Here is a 19,134-nt window from a genome sequence, read left to right on the forward strand (position 1 = left end):
CCTAAGGTGCTACATATAAATAGCAGCTGGTTCCACTATTATCCTTCCCTAATCCGCAGTTTCCTAATCCCGGGCAGGTTTGTGTGTGTGTGTGTGTACAGTGAACAGCAGAGCCTTCTGGAAGCCCAGGCCAGAGGCTGCCTCATCTCTGACCTTCAGCAGCAGCCCCGGGCCCCACTTCCACCCAGATGGATCCGGGTGATGGATTTTCCCAGAAGCCCCACTGGTCACCTTCGTGGTCTCAGTCACAAGTGGCCTTGAACAGTTAGAGACTCCCTACCCTCACCTCAGATACTAGGAGGACCCTAGAAAAACTCCTCATTGGTGTCCTGATTCCACACTCCCTGCCCTCCAGCCCACTCTCCACTTATAGCCAGAGTGGCCTTTTAAACACATAAGTCAGACCATGCTTAACACCCGCCAACGATTTCTTTCCTCCAGAATAAATGCAGGTGTTTTAGCAAGGCCTGCAAGGCCACCCAGCTGGACCACTCTCCCCCATCCTTCACTCGTTCCCCTCCAGCCAAGCTGGCCCCTGGGCCTTTATATGTGCTGGTCCCTCTTCCTGGAACAAATCCCCAAATCCTCACCTTGCTGCCCCTCTGTGATTCAGCTCCCAGCTTCTCGGGAGGCCTTACCCCTATCTAAATGAGTGCACCCTTCTCACTGTGTAAGCTCGCCCTTCTGTTGTTCATTAATTATTTCTGCTTGTCTACCTATCTGTCTCCCCACTAGAATGTAAATTCCTTGCAGACAGGGACATGGCGTGGGTCATTGCTGTACTCTCCCACCCAAAGAAAAGAAAATCCCCTTGCACTTCAAATACTGCCCAGATCCCTGTGGGTTCCCAAGGACTGCTGTCAAATGCTTGACTTATTTATCAAATGCTATGTGGCACTTGGTACATGCCAGGCACTTTTTAAAGTGTTGTATAAATATTAATTCATCTAAACCTCACACCAGTGTTTTTAGGTTGATACTCCTGTTGGCTTCATTTCAGATGAAGAAACTGAGCCACAAAAATGACAAGGTATTTTCTCAAGTCTACACAGCTCACAAGAGGTGGCTGGCAGGATTTGAACCTAGGCAGCACCCTGCCTGCCTCCTTGTCTTAGCACCATACCAGGACCAGGCACTCAAGAGGGAGGCTGGGGTAGGGTCCGGGGAGGTGTGGGAGAAGTGGGGGCTGTCACCGTACAAAGATCTTTAGCCTGGGAATCAGAAATTCAAATCTGGTTTCTACCCAGGCCTTGCTGTGTGGCCTTGGGCAAGTCCCCTCCCTCTCTGAGCCTCAATCCCCACTCAGTTTATAGGACTGGCCCTTCTCCCACCTTGCTTGATATCGTCCTAACGGCTTTTTGAAGCCAAACTGGCTATTGTTATTTACAATTAGCAGAGGGTCTTGGTCTCCCTTCCCTCCCACAGTCTGGAGCCTTCTTTGTCTGGGTGACCAGAGGATTCCCACCTGCTATCTCTGGCCTGGCTGCTATTGGGTACACAGCTTTCCTTCAAAGAAGGGGAGAAACACAGAGAGAGATTGAGAAAGGAAGAATGGTTGCTTTTTTCTCACCAGCAGGCTCTGTCCTGCCTCCAGGCCTCTGGCCCCTGCTCTCCTCCCATCCCCTCATCTTCCTCACCACCAGCCATCTTCCTGAAGCCCAGGCCTTCAAGTTCCCCCTGGCCCCGCACCCCTGCCTGGGCCTTCTGCACCCTTGAATCAGCCAGCCTTGACAGAGAGGAACCTCGCTAAGAGAGCCCACCTCCCCAGGGAGGCCCGGACCCTTCCCTTCGGGTTTCCTGGCCACAGCCCCTCTTCTACTCCCTCTCCTCCCCGCAAGCTTTTCCAGGCGGTACTGAAGTCCTTCCTACACACACGCTATTTTTGTACCATCACTCTCTCCTTCCTCCCCCCCTTCCCCCTACCTTCACTTACTTCCTGCTTTTCCTTCACCTCGGCCCAGCTCTGAAAGAATCGGGGCCCCTCTGGCCCTCACCCACCCCGAGAGGGGCCTTCGGCTTTGGGGCACAGGGGCAGGGCCACTGGGGAGGGGCAAAAGGCAGGCTCCCCCTTCCTTCACTCCCCCGCTCCTTCGCCGCCTCCAGCCTCCCGCGGCGGGAAGCGGGGGACTGGCCGCGGCCGGAGTCCGGAGGCGAGGGGAGGCCGGCCGCAACTTCCCCAGTCCACCTTAAGAGGACGATGTAACCGGCTCGCGGCGCTGACCTTAGAAAAACAAGTTTGCGCAAAGTGGAGCGAGGGGCCCGGGCTCTGGGCAGCCCCGGCGGCTCTTCCACCGTCTCGCAGCCCTCGCCGGCCCGGCGGCGCAGGTCCGAGCCCGGCTGGCCGAAGGAGGGGGCGAGGGGGAGGCGGTTCGGGGCCCGGGGCCGCCGCGCGGGCTTCTGAACTGGCACATCGTCGGAGCCCGGGCTCTGGGTCCAGTCCCGAGCCGAGCGGTGCGCCCCCGGCGGGGGCCGCAGCCTGGGCCCGGGCGGGGGTGCCGGGGCCGCGCGCGCCGCCCTCCCTCGCGGGGCGCGCAGCCGGCGGGCGCTCGGCTGAGGTGCCGGCCGGGCTGGAGCCCCGCAGCTTCCCGCGCGGCCGGCGGGAGGAGGGGGAGGGGAAGGAGGGCGGGGGCCGTGGCCGGGACTGTGGGCCAGAGGAGGCGAGCCACGGCGCCGCGAGGAGCCCGGGCGGGGCAGGTGGGCAGCGGCGGGGGCGGCCGGGCCCGCTGCCCCTCGCCCTGCCCTCGCGTCGGTCCTCCCTCTCCCGCGCTGTCTCGATCTGCGCGCCGCCTTGCTCACTCCGAGCTCGCTCGCTCGCTCGCTCTCTCTCCCCCTCTCTCGCCTCTCTGTGTCTCTGGCTCTCTGCCTGGCTCCCTTGGGTCTGTTTCCCTCTCCTGCCGCTTCTTTCGGGCCGTCCCTGGCTTCGTTTCTCGCGTGCTTGGGGTCTCTCCCCCTCTCCGTCTCTCGATCTCTCCGGGGGGCGGGGGGTTCTCCGAAAATCGCGGCGCTGACGGCGGCTCCTAAGCCGCTCCAGGCGCCCGTACCGGGGAGGTGGGGGCGGGGGGGAGCCCGGCCGCGAGGAGAGGAGAGAGGAGAGGGGGGAGCCTTAGTCATTTCCCCGCTCCAGTCCGCGCCCGCCCGAGCGCGCACTCACGGCCGCTCTCCCTCCTCGCTCCGCAGCCGCGGCCCATGGAGCCCGCCCGGCCGGCCCCCGGCCGCCTCAGGCCGCTGCTCTGCCTGCTGCTCGCTGCGTCCAGCGCCTGGTCAGGTAAGCACCCCCATCCCCCCACCGCTGCCGTCCCCAGATTGCGAGTTCAGGCCTCTCAGACCGCCACTCGGCTAATGTCGAGCAGTAATGGGGAAGAGGTGCCCGTAACCAGGGTTACAGATGCGGAAACTGAGGCCCAGAGAGGGACACGACTTGCCCAAGGTCACACAGCCAAGGATGGAACCCAGTCTCGACTCTGACTGTGCGGCACTATGCTGGGCACCCGGACAGACCCAGATGAGTTGGTTCACCAGCCCCTGCCCAGTCTGATGGCGGAGGCAGCCTGTCAGCGGCTTTCAGAGCAAGGCACCCCTGGCTTCTCTAGAAGCTCTTATGTTTTCCACATGTTTGACTTCAGGGTCTAAGAGAAGGGGCAGAGGTCCTTCCAGTACTGACGGGATGGAACAGAAGCAGGCTGTTGCAATTAGGGAAGAGTGAGCTATCCCTCTTGTGCGCAGAGTAAAACAGTGTTAGTATGGGGGAGAGAGAGGAAGGGAGGCCAGGGTAGCCCTGGGGTGAGCTGCTGCAATCCACAGATCCTGATGTGAAAACACGGCGGATTGTCCCCGTGGTTGCCAAAGCCTCTCGCTGGATGGTCGTGCTCCCTGCTGCTCTCCGGCCCCTCCTCCTTCCTCCTCCCTTCCCCAGGCTTCCAGGCGACTCCCTGCAGCTCAGGTGCTCTGTGGGGCTGTTACCTGTGGCTCTGAGCATGTCTTTTTGTTGGCCTACATCAAACACCTGGCTGTATCCAGCAGGCGGGCTCAGAAGTCTACCGTGTGTTCGCCAAGGGGTGAGGTCACCATTCAGGAGCCCTGCTTCTTAAAGGGGTTTTGCAGCACCCTGAGTCTCCTGGGAGGGGGTGGGGGGTGGAGAAACTGTGTTAAAGGAGTTGTTGGGGGGAGAATGGGAATCTTGTTTTTTTGGCTCCTTGAAGCTGTGTTGTCAGCAGAGGGGTCTCTGCACCTCCCCTCCCCTGAGGAAGGAGGTAAAGATGAGCTCAGTATACACCTCCCCCCTCCTGCATTTGCCTAGAGACTGGTAACCAGCTGATAGCAGTGAGAAAGGGAGAACTAGCAAACAGTGGGTGGAGGGAGAAGTGGGGGTGGACAGCAGCTTCTCTCTGCCCACAGTTTCCCCTGAACCCACACAGGCATCCCCCCACCTCCCCTCCCCCAGTCTTTCAATTACAGTTGGGTCCTCTCTGGACAAGAGGAAGCCCTGATAGATTTCATGGCTCTCTGGTGAGCCGATCGCATCTCCGATCTACTCCTTCCTGCCTGAGCCGGCCATTTACACCCAGCAAAAGTCCGAGGCCCTGCCCTGCCGTCCTTCCTGGCCTGGAAGTGCACGAGGGTCTCTCTCAAGTGCTTAATTTTCCTGAAGCAGGGAACTGGGCCCAAGTTAATTTCTAAATGTCTATTCCAGATCCTTCTCTAACCAGGACCCCGTGTGGTTCCATCCCGGGCAAATGAGGGGTGACGCTGATTAACGAGTGGGCAGCTGCCTTTCCCAGGGCTGTCTGGGAACACCAACACCCTTCTCGGGAGGAAATTCTCCCCTTTTGCCTGTAAAAACAATCTATAAAATGGTAAAGGTTAGGCCATAAAACTTCTGTTCCAATCCATTCAGCATCAATAGCCTGAAAAAGTGGGAGCAGCAGAGGGGCAAAGATTAACTTTGAAATAAATAAATCTTAGGAGGTAAGAATAAACTTCTTGGTTGAGGGTGGTGAGGAAGGCGTGTCACCGCCAGAGCTCAAGCATCCCAGCATCCTTCACTCAGTTCTGCGGGGTCCTGGTCACCCTCGCCCGTGGCATGGAATTCACCTGGTTTGGCTGAAGGATGGGGCTTCAGACCCTTCTCTCAGGGCTCCAGGCATGGACTTTATGACAAAGCAGAAGAGAGGCAGGACAGAAGGGCAGGAAGGTAGAAGGAGGCAGTTGTCCAATTTTCTAAGAAAATGGATTTGTTTGAGAAACTCAAATGTCAGGCTTAGGAAGGCAGCTTTGGATTGAATGACTACTAGTGTCTCTGGCAGAACTGTCAGCCTGGGAAGTGTCACGTGATTGCTATGGCTTCACATGATCACTGTTTGGAGGGGGCTGGTCATGTGAATTATCTTGGTTGGGGGAGGCAGGGAAAGAAGTTTCTAAAGATTGCTTTCAGCACAAATGCTGCCAAAGGGAAATTCTGAAAAGAGGCTGGTGAAGTCACCAACCTGTGTTCTTGGAGCCAACGTGAGGCCTGTTTCTTCAAACAGCTTCACGGAGGGAGATTGTGAGGCTGGCAGAAGGGCAGGGGGCCGGGGTGGGGACAGCTGGGCAGCCGGATTCTGCAGCACAGCAGCGGTGCCTGACACTGAGCCTGCAGGCTCCTCACTTGGCCCCACCTAGGTCTGGGGACCTCTGGGACCCCTGCTGAACAGACTTCAGATAAACTCCCATTCACTCCTCGCTCTAACTTGGAGAAGGCCAGGCCAAAATGGGGGTCAGGCTGTGGGGGACAGCTGGCCCTCTGCTGAACCTCTCACCTGTCGGAAGAGGGGAGCGTGCTGGTGACTCCTCTGTACTTTCCTAAGTGGTGAAGTTCATCTCACTTCCTCTTTCTCAAGGAGAGAAAGGGGGGCGGAGTGCTTCGGCCCCAAAGAGCTCAGTCTGTGGAAGGTCCTTGAAGGCCTTGGTGTTCTCTGGGTACTTTCTTGCCATTAATTATTCCTTTACCAACCCCGTGGAGACTTGTGGTGTGATTCATTCCTTTACTTGCTGTCATCCGGCACGTATGAAGTCCTGATGGGAACCGTGTGTTGAGAGAAGGGAGGAGAACCAACGTTCCTTGAATGTTACCTGTATTCCAGGCTGTGTGCTGAGCGCCTCATCTGCGTAATTCCATCAATCAGCGAAGCAAAGCATGAGTTGGCTGTTATCCCCATTTTGCAGATGAGGAAAATAAAGTCCAGAACTGGGGAAGTAACTTGTCCAAGGAGTAAGTGGTAGGGAGCCTGGATTTTGAATCTTGTCCTCATGGCTAGGCAGCCTTTGAGGGAAGAAATTCAATGACTTAATCAGGGTTACTTAGTCCAAGCTGAAGAGAGCCAGAGGGGCCCCCGCCCAGCTCAGATGGAGGTTTGTGGGAGGGTTCCTTCTGGGGCAGAAGTTTTTAACTGAGCCATGGTCATTTCTCTGAAAGCGCCCAGAGGATGCAAGCACTGGCAGCCCCTTGGTCGTCATAAACGACAGCTCTGGGGGCAGTGTGGCTCCTGTCAGAGCCCCCGATCTGGGCTGCCGAGCTCTGGAGGCCCCAGAGCTGGAATCTTCCTCCCTGCATCTTCCTGGTGCCCTTTGCGACAGATGGAGAGGGGGTGTGTGAGAGGAAGGCAGTCTAAAACTGTTGTACAGATCCCACACACGCTCGCTTGCTGCTTCCAATGGCTCCGTGCGACAGATTATTTTCTTATTTGTAGTCCTGGACTGATGGAAGGTGCCCCCCGCTCCGCCTCTTTTTAATGTGCTCAGATTTCTGGTCTGTCAACACAATTCTAATCATGTCACTCCCCTGCTCAAAACTGTTGAGTGGGTCCAAGTTTTCTTTTTTTAAAAAAAAAACCTACAACAAGGCCTGGGCTCCCTCCCTGACAGGCCCTATTTCTCAGCTACATGTTTTCCAAAGAGCTGACCTATTGAGATGCTGCTAAACGACCAGGTTTCCTCCCTGCAGCCAAAGCTTTCCTGGCAGCTCAACTGCATTGGCACCTAAGAGACCCTGAGAAGACCTGCAGTTGTAGAAGCCCCAGCCAGACCTTGTTTACTCCAGGGTTCCCCAGACATATGAACAAGAAGCATTGGGTTTGTTTAATGCCCATTAACACACGGCCTAACCCAGTTTGGTAAATGCCTTTGTACAAATCCACACCCTCAGCTGAACTTTCTCATCTCTGTGCCTTCACTTATGCTGCTCCTGCCACCAGAGATGCCCTTCCCTGTACGTCCCTATCTTCATATGTCTGAATCCTACTCAGCCTTCCATTTGTGCTGCCTCGTGTTCCGTGGGATCTCTTCCTCCTCTGAACGTTCACCCCAGGATTTATCTAAGGCTACTTATCACTTTCCCCTTGCTTTATCACATATGAGTGCATGTTTAACTCTGGTTCACATAGTGGTTCTGCATTGTAGCCTCTCCATGTACAGACACAGCATACCCTACTTGGACGATTTATTGAGCTCTGTGTTTCGGTTTCCTCACCTGTAAAATGGAGATGACATCAACAACTGTATTTCAGGGACTAAGTCAGCCAACCCATGTATAACGCTTGAAGCCATGCCTGGCATGTAGTAAGCGCTCAGTACCAGTTTACTGCACGTTACATTCAACCAGTGTTGTAATCGTCATTGTTTCGTTCTGTTGGGTATTCTCATCTATGGGAGTGGGACTGATGTTGGTAAAGCACCCAGCACAGCTCCTTGCACACAGTAGGTGCTCACAGAACAACAAAAGCTGTTGAGAGTGAACACGAGATTGGCATTTTTCCCTGTGGCTTTTGTGCGGTTGGGGAGGACAAGTTGCGCAGAGACCGACCAGCGCTGGTGTGACGGAATAGTTACTGGGACTGAGCGCCCGCCATGGGCACAGCCTGCCTGTAGGTGTCTCTGTCCGGATCCACAGGGCTGGAATTGTGGATTCCTAGACCTGGAAAGCAGGAGGGGGCCTGAGAGAGCCATCAGTCAGCACCTCTTTGTGCAGCTAAGAAAACTGCAGCCCTGAGAGAGGAAGGGACCGGCCAGGCTCACACAGCAGATCCCTGGCAAGGCCTGGGTGGCATGCCAAGCCCCCTGTCATCCAGGCCAAGGCTCTTTAAAACTGAGCTGTGCTGGAAGTTTCCATCGTTAAAGCTAGAAATCTGACAGGATCCCAAATTCCCTGGAAAATACCAAAGTAATAATAATGGGAAACATTGTTTCTGGCCACTTACTGGGCTCAGCACTGGGCATGTATGATCCCAGTGGTACTCAGTTACCCTGGGTGATGTGCATGGTTGCCATCAAATCCATCTGACCAGTGAGGAAACTAGGCTCAGAGAGACAGAGCAACTTGCTCAAGGCCACACAGTAAGTGGCAGAGTCAGGATGACCATAGCACCCATGAGGTACACTCACTAGGCGTCACTTTGCCCTGACAGGTAGAAACACTGAGGCCCTGGGGTACTGGCGTCCTGCCCTCTTGGCGCTCCTCTCATATTTCTGTCAATCAGTGTATCCTTCTGGGAGGCAGAGGCAGCGGGCGTTCCCAAGATGTGTCTCTGTCCCATACTGAAGAAGGAATCATCTATTTTCACAACTGAAACTGCTTTTCTGTTAACTTGGGCGTTCCTGGGACGGGTCTTTTGATGGAGCCTTCCGCAAGGTGGATTTTCCCTGCCAGGTGTCCTGCCAGGCCCTCAGTCCAGAGAGATGCAAAACAGCTGAGGTGGAAGCTGGCCATTATACAGAATTGGTTCTTTGTGTCTGTAAGATTTCCTGGCACGTCCGATTGGGGACGCAGAGTGTGAGATGGCTGCAGAGTGAGCCAGGAGCTGAGGGAGATCAGGTGCCCAGATCAGGGGGAGACTGGAAGCCAGGAGTGAGGGATGAGCCTGCAGGCTAGGGGGCCGGAGCCGGAGCGTGTGGGTGACAATGCCACGGTGGGCTCTAGTGCCCTCATTGTTCAGAGCCTGCAGGGTCCTCCAGAAGTGGCAGCCCATGCTGGAAGAAAGTAGTGCACGGTGTGCTAGGGACCAGCTGAGCTGTGAATCTGTGCTGCCTCTTCCTTATCTTTTTATTTTGGAAAATTTCAAACATTTGCGAGATGAGGAATGGTGTGAGGAACCCCAGCTTCAACACTCATCTGCCATTCATGTTTCACCTGCCCCTCATTTTTCTGGGGGTGGGAGGAGGAGGGAGGATTGTAAAGCAAATGGTAGACATCAGGCATCATTTCATCCATCAATACTTGGATGTGTGCCACTGTCTAATCCTTACAGTGAGCCAAAAAGCATAGAATCCTTCATCCCCATTTTATGGATAAGGAAACTGAGATTCCCCAAAGCTGAGTTGGGCTCCTCCCAAGGCCACATAACCAGTGAGAGTTAAATAAAGCTGGATCCAAGGCTTGGTTTACTCAACCACTTTTCCGTCCTTATTATTGTCATTTTAATTACAGATATTCATTCAACAAATATTTTTGAGCATCTATGTGCCAGGGGTGGCTCTAGGTGCTAGGGATACAACCGCAAACAGACAAAAATACCTGCTCTCATGGCACTGACACTCTAGTGAGGAAGGAAAAACAGACCCAAGTAAATATTATGTCAGGTGGACACAAGTGCCATGCAGAGAACTAAAGCAGGTCGAGGGAATAGAAGGTTGAGTGGGGAGAGAGGGAGGGCCTCTCTGAGGAGTAGAGGCCTGCATAAAACTGAGGGAGCAACCATGAGAATATCAGGGGAAGAGCAGGCCACACAGAAGGAGAAGCAAGTGCAAAGGCCCTGAGGCTGGGATGGGTTAGCTGTGTTCCAGGAATAGCCAGTGAGTCTGGACTTAAGGGAGATAGGCAGTAGGGGACTTAGGAGAGGTCAGGGCCAGACCAAGTAGGATCTGGTTCACTGAGCACTTGACATTGAACATGTGAGGTCATGTGATATGATCATTACTCTGTACATCATCTCATTTAATTCTCACCACACAGTTCTGTAAGATGGGAACTATTATTATACCCATTGGACAGATGAAGAAAGAGAGATTCAGAGAGGTGAAGTGACTTGCCTAAGGTCACACAGCTTATAAGTGCAGAGCTAGGATTTGCGCTCAGACCCCTAAACGCTGTAGCATCCTCATCACTGCTTTCCTGTTTTCACTCTTACCCCCTCCAGTCTCTTTACCCATAGCAGCTGGAGTGAATCAAATCCTCTTTGTCCTTCTCCAAACTTTTCAGTGGTTCCCACTGCCCTTAGAATAAAATCAAACTCCTTACAATGATCCCTGAGACATGGCATTTTCTGGACCACATCCGTCTCTCCAGCCCCAACTAGTACCACACTTGCCTTGCTCCATGGGCTTCAGCCACAGCAGTCTTCTTTCTGGCCTTCATATGCACCAGCTGCTTTCCTACCCCAGGGCTTTTGCACTTGCTGTTCTCTCCTACTGGAACACCTTCCTTGGTCTTTGCTTCCTTCAGGTTTCAGCTGCAATCTCACCTCCTCGGAGATGCCTTTTACAACTGCCCCATTCTAAAAGTAGTTCTGCTTGTTATTCTCTATCGTGGCATCAAATTCGTTTGCACTCCTAGCCATTTCTATATTTGTTTAATTATTTCAGCCCTGTCTCTCCCACTAGAATATAAGCTACATGAGAGTAGGAACTATGTCTGTCTTATTCACTGCTGGGCCTCCTGGGACCTTACACAGGGCCTGGTAACAGTAGGCAGATTAATACATATTGGTTGAATGAAGAAAGATGCTCATTTTAAAAAGGGAGCTCAGAGCCATGAGGTCACACAGGCAGTAACCCTGGTTGGAAGGCAAACCTGTGCTCTAACCACTACACAGTCCTACCTCTGTAACGGGGGCCATGACCACACTGCAAATCCCTGCCTATCGTGCTGAAATAGGGATCCCTAAAGTATCAGGAAGCACAAAATATCAGTGCCAGCTGGGATGGAGGTAGGGGCCCAGAAACCCTGGAATTGGTACTTAAATTCTGGCTATACAGAACAGCTTGCCCCAGTGTAGACACCCTGGTGAACCAGCAGGCAAACCATGAAACATGACGCAGTTCGTGCTACGCCCTTTTGGCCTTGATTTGGTTTGGAGGGCCTGACTCGGCGCCAGCCTCCCCCAGAGGGTCTTTCATTGCACAAAGCTGTGTGGTGCAGTGGGTGAAGCTGTGGGTGGAGTCAGACTGTTCCGCAGCCCTGTGACCTTGGACAAGTGGCTGTACCTCTCTGAGCTTCAGTCTTGCCCTCTGTGAAGTGGGGGTGATGACAGCCTGTGTTGCTGGGTCCCTGCGGAGGCTGGTGAAGCCTGTCGTGCTCCTGATGATACCCGTGCTCAGTGCTCATTAACCATCATTACTATTACTGTTATCTTTGTGTGATCACCATTTTATGGTTGGAGCTCTACAGAGCAGGTGGAGGTCCTGCTCCATCACTTACCAGCCGGGACTTGGAACTCACTACACTGCCCCCCTGGGCCTCAGTTTCCCCTTCTGTGAAGTGGAGGCTCAGCTTGGCTGCTCTCCTGCTGGTCCCTTCCAGCTCGGATGCTCCAGCCAGGATGCCTCTCTCACCCTTCATCTTGATGGTACCCCAGAAACCCTCTCTAGCAGGGGAGGCAGTGGAGAGGTACCCACCTTGTGGCACATTCCTGAGTGAATCCAGCATGTGCCACTTCTTGACTGTGTGCTCTGGAGCAGGTGTCTTTCCCTGCTCTGAGCCTCAGTTTCCTCATCTGTAAAATGGAAATGCTACCACTCTTTCCTCCCGCACAGGGACTGTTGAGGGTTAAGGGAATTAAGAGCTGTGGAAAGTGCTTTTGTGAACTGCAAAAAGCACTATAAAAGGCATCAGCGGATAGTGTCAGCTTGGGGAAAAATCTTGTCCAGAGACTATCTGCTGTGGGCAGCAGAGTGTGCTGAAACCTTGGCAAATGTCATTTAATAAATGCGTGTTCCTTTTAAGGGGGCCTTTATCTCAGCTGGGAAAATGTGTGTACGTCCTTGGCAGCCTGAGAATCCAGAATCCTGAGCCAGAGGGGACCCAGTCACAGGGGGAAGAGATCGCACGTGACTGACCTCAGTGTTTGAGTCCTGCCTCTGCCCCTTCCCTGCCTCTCAGGGTCTCAGCTTCCTTACCTGTAGGAAGGGGCTGGTGACAACAGCACTTGCTTCACTAGGCTGTCGTAACAGTTAAATAAATGAGGGCTCCCTGTTATGTGACCTCATCCACACGTTGTACCCATGAGACCGTGGCTGGGTATCACCAAAACCTGTCCTAGAGTAACAGCTGGGCCTGGAGGTTGGAAGGACACCACCTGGGTTCTCAGCCTCTCCAAGCCTCATTTCCGGGCCTCAGTTTCTCCCTCTGCAAAATGGGGAGGTGGGAAGGAGGTCCTTAGGTTGTCAAGGAAGTGGATGGTTGGTGTTAGTGCCCCTGCCTCTCCCAGCCTCACCTGGCCCCCACCAGGCCTGGCAAATATGAAGGGTGCTTACAGCGCACACGTATCCATAGTTCTTTCCCTGCTGCTTTGCAAACAGGGCTGCGCTGCGAGCATTTCTTCATTGCCTCCAGGTCCCATCTAAACCTAGCAAATGCTCACCGGGGCTCTGACCCCCCCCTGCCCCCCGGCCTCCCGCCAACAGTGCATACAGCCTGCCCACAGGTCCAGCTCCAAGTGTTCTTGTGCAGACATTGGGGCAGAGCTAGTTCTGCCTCAGAGAGAATCATTAGCTTCTCAGGCTTAAGGCTGTGATCCTCCGTCATCCTCTTCATCCTTAAATATCCACTGCATGGTAACACTGCCCTGCACCGAGTGCTTCCTCTGTGCCAGGAGCAGCACTGAGCTCTTTACACACATTAGCCTGTTTCATCCTAGAAGAGCCCTAGTGTTATTATTATTATTATTATCATCATCATTCTCATTCTATAGATGGGAAACCGGAAGTCCAAAGGGGTTAAGACACTTCCTGGGGTCTCATGAGTGGCAGAGTTAGAATCCAAACCAGAACATACATTCAACAAATGCCAGGCACTGGTATAAACCTGAAGGAAACTGCAGGGAACAAAACTAAGTCCCTTTCAAAGGGCTTATAAGTAAATCTAGGGTAGGGAGATAGATGCTAATGAAATTGACAAATGCTTGTAATGTGTCAGGTGATATGTATTGTAGATACAGGGTGATATGTGTTGTAGAAAAATAAAGCAGAGCAAGGGACATCGAGGGGGGTAGTGTCTTATATACCATGCCAAGGAAGGCCTCTTAGGCCAGAAGGAGGTGAGGGACCCAATATGCAGATATCTAGGGGATGAGAGTGCCAGGCAGAGAGAATGGCAAGTGCAAAGGCCCTGAGGTGAGTAGAGAATCTGGCATGGTTGAGAGCAAGGCTGCAGGGCCCTGGGGGCCACCGAAAGGATCCTGGGTCTCACTCTGAGTACGGTGAAGGGTGCAGGAGGGTTTTGCACAATGGAATGATGTTACCTTAGGTTTTAGAGGCTCCTCTGGCTGCAGGGAGGATACGTGTTACACAGAGGTGAGGTGGAGCAGGGAAGCCGGTTTGGAAGCTGAGATAAGGATCTAGGTGAGGAACGGTGGTGCAGTAGAGATGCTAGGGAGAGGTCAGAGTCTGGCCAGATCTTGGAAGGTGAGCCAGCATGCTCTGCTAATAGCTGGCTGTGGGTCAGCAGAAAGATGGGAGTCGAGGAAACGTACAGATCTCAGGCCAGCTCTTCCAACCACTGAACATTTGGCCTTGGGGAGAGAGACGTTGGTACCCCCTTGTTTACAGGTGAGAAAGTGGAGGCTTAAAGAAAAGTGACTCTGCCAAGTCACTCCACTAGGGCTGAGATATACAGGTCTTCTGGCCCCAGAGCCCAAGCTATGGACTGTCCTGGCACCTTAGGTGTTTACCTGCTGCATGGAAGGGGCTACCAGGGTCTGCCCTTTCCCTGCAAGGGTATGGACAGTACCCAGTTCTCTGAGTGCCTGGAGTGGGGGTGAAGGAGAAAGTACCCTGGGCCCACTGGGCCCTGCCCCACCTTATTCACAAGGCCATGTGTATCCTCATTTGTGCTGGTTCCAAGTCAGGTGCTAGTTTCCACCGCAGGACCTTGGGCATCTCCACCCAATGGGTACCAGTAGACTGCTCCCAGTGATGACCTGCGACTGAAGCCATCCTTTCAGGTGCTAGTTTAGCCCAGTCCCTAGCCCTTCCCCAGCTTGCTCACAGCCATTGAGCATGTCCCAAAGACTCTGCCCTGGTCCCTGAATTGTGCCAAGCCCTTTTCTCTCCTCTGCACCTTTGTGCAGAGGAAGAAAAGTTCCACCTTCTTGAATGCCTTCCCTTCTCCCCAACCTCTGTCAGCTTTCAAGATGCAGCTCAGGGACCACCACCTCCAAGAAGTCTTCTCAGATCTCACCCCTCTTCCAAAACCCTATCCCCAAGCCTCTTCTTGCTCACTGATCACCCTGCACATGATCATTGCCTGTGTCCGGGACTCTGTCCGGGACTCTGATCCATCTTACTTGGCTCTGTGTCCTGTGGCATCTAGGACAGGGCCTAGCAATAGAGTGAGGTTTGAAAGGGCATGAATGAATCATTCTGACTCCAGAGGAAAATCAGTGCCTAGCTGCAGCTGGTACTCCTGAATCAGAGCCCCAGGCTCCCCAATTGGGAACTGCAGAGTCTACACAGCCATCACCCAGGCAGCCCCCTCCTGAATGCATCCTGGGAACCGTCTGCCCCACCCAGGGTCATGAGCTTCAGCAGGGCATTTCCAGGCTGGCTTCTTTACCACTGTGCCCTACGGCTAGCACCCAGTAAGTAGGTGCTCAGTAAAGATTTGAGTCTCTGGTCAAGGGCAGGACCCTGTGCCAGGGGCCATGCAGCACTTTGCCCACCAGGAGCCAGATTTGAGGGAAGCATCTTCCCTGCCCTCCTTCCTCTCTCACCACCCTGTATGTGCCAGGCATGTTCACCACTGGGTACACTCACACACTCAGGTGCGTGGACACACAGTGTACAAAGACAGTGGTCTCCACACACGCTGGGCCCCTGCTCCCCAGCACTTAAAGCACACACACCCTCACATTCACACTCATGTATACACAATTTCCATGACACACATGCCCTCCCTGCGCGCACACACACACACTTGTGCACACAGCCCACTCCTATCCTCCCCTGCCCACACACACATTCTATGCACCCACATGCTCACACCCCTCCCAGCTATCTACCTGTTCACACCTCAGGTGCAGACAGACCCTCTCATGCCACCAACAGGTTCACACCCACATTCAGATACTCTACTGGGCACAGTTCACGCCCCCCTCCTGCCCCTGGTCCCTGGTCCTCTTCTGGCACACTTCTGAGCTGCACCAGAGCACGTTCCTGCACACACGAGCATCTTGTGCACGTGCCCACCCATGCACATGTGTGTGAACACTTGTCCTTGGCACACTTGTGCACTCGTGTGCCCACTCCTGCATCTGCCCTCTTTCACTCCTGTGTGCATACTCCCATCCACACTCCTGCACTACACACTCTCGTACACAGACATCAAATCATAACCCAGAAGATACCAAAGGCAGCACCTGATGAGGCGCTGCTGTGTTGGGGGCATAAACCAGCAGCCCCCTGAGGCTGGCCGAAAACGATCGAGGTCAGGAAAGGGGGATGCTGAGCTGCCCCAGCTGTGGGGGCCGCGGTGGATGCCATCTTGGCATGCCGAGCCCTGGGCACTGCCAGACCTCCGGCCATAGCCTCCCAAGCCCCGGGCTCCTTGAGTTTGTGGAAATCTGAGGGGTAACCTCCAGCCTGTCCCCAAGACCCCTGCTCTGGTGACCCACTGCTTCCAGGGGCAGGCAGGCTCCCATGCAAGTGGCAGTGAGCCGCCCATCAGGGAAAGGCTGGCTCTTGGGAAATGTGCATTTCAGCTTTGCCTCTGCATCCTGATGAAGCAGCAGGAATCACACCCAGAGATCACAGTGGCCCTGTTTCCCTCCCGGCAAGTTTCAGTTCTAAGTTGATTTGTTTTTTCCATTAGAAAAGCATCCATGCTTATTTTTTCGCTTCTGATGAAATTGTTTTCATCTTTTCTTAATCTCAAAAACTACACGATTGTTGTAAAAAAAAAAAAAAATCAAAGATATTTTTCCAAGTCCAACGGTCAGTTTTCAGTCCCCACCTTATTTCATCTCTCGCACCCTCCTTGGCCTATTCGTGGAGGACAAAGTGGGCCCAGTGGGGGGAAGCAGGTCATGGGGAGGGGGCAGGAGATAGGGTCAGAGATGCCAGCAGGAGTCTAAAGGGTTGGGGCTCAGTCCAAATGTAGCATTGGAGTTATTTCTTTAAAGTCTATCTTGTCTGCTCGTGTGCAAGCCCCATGAGGCCAGGACACAGCCGTTCTGCAGCCCTGAGCTGAGGGCCTCGCTCACAGGAGATTCTGGTAATTCATCACTGTCCACCCATGCTGTGAGCTCCCTGCATCCTGTGGACAGAGTTCCTCTTACAACAAGTACAAGGGGCAGTTCCACCCACTGTGCTGACTTCTTCCATTAGATAACTTACTCACGTGTTTTATTTCATTCCTTAATATTTTTCCAAAAGCAACAAATGTTCACTACAAAAAAGAGAGAGAGACTTCAATATATTATTTGCTGTAAAATAGAAAATATGCCTCTCCCCGTGTCCACCCACCGCTGGTGCCATTTCCCAGTCGTAACTTACCTTAACATCGTGATGTTTATCATTCTAGGCCTTTTCTCTAGACAATTTGATCAGTCAGTCTGCAGATACTTATTGAACATCTGTTCTGCGCCAAGCACTGTATTTTCTTATTACAAAATGGGATACTGTAAATATTCTTTAATAGGCATCCAGTTTAGAAAATCTGAAAATACCCAAAATAGAAGGAAAAAAAGGAAAAACCCATTAGATTCATGATCCAAAGAGATTCATGATCCAAAGAGAGTTGTCTTTTATAGCTTTGTATAGTACCTTGCAGTTGTTTACTTATACGTAGTTTTAGTTTACAATGTCATGATCATACTGAAAGCAGTTTTCCTGCTTTTTTATTGCACAAGTAACACAAACAGAAGACATAAAAGCAAAATCCCTTGGAAGTCTACTACTCACAGTTAATTACTACTAATCTTTAATATCAGATATACATTTTTTTCAAAACTAGAAGTTTGGGATCACACTGAAAACATCACTCAGGAACTGACTCTGATCTTGTAATCTATTTCTGTGTCCATAATTGTCATCCTTACATGTAGGCTTTGTCATCATGTGAGTTCGTCATCAGGGGATCAAGAGCCTCCTTTTCTTGGAAATTAGAATATTTCCAATTTTTTATTTTTATAACAACACCTGAATGAATGAAACAAAACGTTTGCACATATCCTTAGTAACCTGAGTATGATTTTACATATTTATTCACTCATATTTTAACATCAAAATGTTGATCACAGTTATCTTTGATGGTATTCTATGAGATTATTATTTTCTTTTTATACTTTTTGTTTTCTCTAAATGCTTTGCAATAAACAGATTTTTATTTGCTAACCACAGTATCATTTAAAATTATGCCATGCAAAAATTTCCAGACTACTACAGTTTCACAGTGATGGTTTTTTATGGCTACCTGTAATTCCATCTAGTGGACAGGCCACTGTTCACTTAACCATCCCCTGTCATTGGCCACTTGGGTTTTTTCCCAACTTTTTCAAGATCATTACATGGGAACCCCACTCCATATTCGGGGTCATGTCCTCATGGAACAGCCCAGCAAAGGCTGGAGAACAGCTTTCACACCTGTGGTACCTCCTGCCACACTGCTTTCCCGAAAGGATGTGCCAGTCTCCATTCCCACCAGCATCATGTGACGATGTCCAGCTGCCCTCCTCTCCCAGAGACAGTTCAGGCTGCTAAACCATCGCTTTCTCTGCCAGGAGGGCAGGAGAGAGCGGGAAATGGGTTTGTCAGTGATGCCAGCATGATGACCCCAGGCCCAGAACCGCAGGAGTGATTTTTAACAAGGCCGATTCCCAGAACAGAACCTGCAGAGAAGAAGAAAAGCAAGCAAGCGAGGGAAAGACTCTGCTGGAAACACACACACACACACGCAGATTAAAATAATATTTGGCACTTCTGTCGCACTTTTAAAATTCTTCAAACGCTTTATAAACACTAGCTAATTAATTAAGCCTCCTAAATCTGGCTGCAGTTGGTGGAGAGAGCTTGAGAAGAGCTAAAAAAGGCGGGGGGGTGGGCAGTCCCACACAACTCCAGATTTTATTGTCGCCTCCTGGCTGTGACTGCAGGCCTCCGGCTGCAGCACAAGAATAGCCCTGCCCCAGCCGCAGGCCTGGCTCCACACCTCCTCTCCTGCTCCCGGCTCCCTCGCCAGCTGCTGACTCACAGCCCTGTGCGATGGTATTGATAAGGATAATAATAACCATCATTGATTGCGTGTCTATGGGCCAGGCACAGTCCCGGGCTCCAGGCTCGCCATCTCCCAGATCTGCCTGTGACAGTCCCTTTAACAGATGAAGAAAGAGCCTCAGGGAGAGGATTTGCCCAGGAGCAAGTGAAATCCCTCCTTCCTTCATTAATGCGTTCATTCAACGTGTATTTATCAAGGGCCCGGTGTGTGCCAGGCAGTGTTCTAGGTAGGGGGCTGGAAACACTTCCTTGTGGATCCTGCATCCTGCTTGGGGGAAACATGACAATCCAGAGAAAATCAAGTATATAATAAGGTATCTGTGATCATAATGGGAACAGAAACTAAAGTTTAACCAGCACTTGTGCTGCAGGCACTTAGGTCTGACTGTGTCCTCATGACTATCTTGGGGGGGTGGGTGCCAGTACCGCACTTTGTGGAGGACGGAGTGGAGGCCCCGGGAGGGCGGGTGCTGAGCTGGCTAAGGGGGGACCGTGCTCTCACCCGAGCCTGCAGGCCCAGCGCGCATGCTTCCTGCCGGTGGCAGTTCTAGCCTAGTCTCCAATGTAGAACGCAGACCCTTCGGGAATGGTCCTGGCTGGATGCTCTTGGCAGCTGTTGCTGCTGCCTGGGATCTCTCAGGGCCCCTGCCTGCCTCTGTGGGCTTCCTCCGTGTGCCT

The 19,134-nt window shown here is 52.6% G+C and overlaps 1 protein-coding gene across 3 annotated transcripts in view; it reads left to right on the plus strand.

Annotated features, from left to right (window-relative positions):
* Positions 1-1,946: 1,946 nt before the first annotated feature.
* Positions 1,947-19,134, plus strand: part of SIRPA (signal regulatory protein alpha) — a 42,839-nt gene continuing 25,651 nt past the window's right edge. For 2 of the 3 annotated variants that reach the window (XM_059896653.1, XM_059896655.1), the window contains exons 1-2: positions 1,947-2,325; positions 3,178-3,265. In XM_059896653.1, the coding sequence (XP_059752636.1) occupies positions 3,187-3,265 (79 nt within the window). In that variant the 5' untranslated portion in view covers positions 1,947-2,325; positions 3,178-3,186. Of the gene's footprint in view, positions 2,326-2,677; positions 2,695-3,177; positions 3,266-19,134 lie in introns of those variants that run through there. The other variant, XM_059896654.1, reaches the window with a different exon arrangement.

The sequence above is a fragment of the Balaenoptera ricei genome, chromosome 15 (assembly GCF_028023285.1).
Source record: "Balaenoptera ricei isolate mBalRic1 chromosome 15, mBalRic1.hap2, whole genome shotgun sequence".
Taxonomy (NCBI): domain Eukaryota; kingdom Metazoa; phylum Chordata; class Mammalia; order Artiodactyla; family Balaenopteridae; genus Balaenoptera; species Balaenoptera ricei.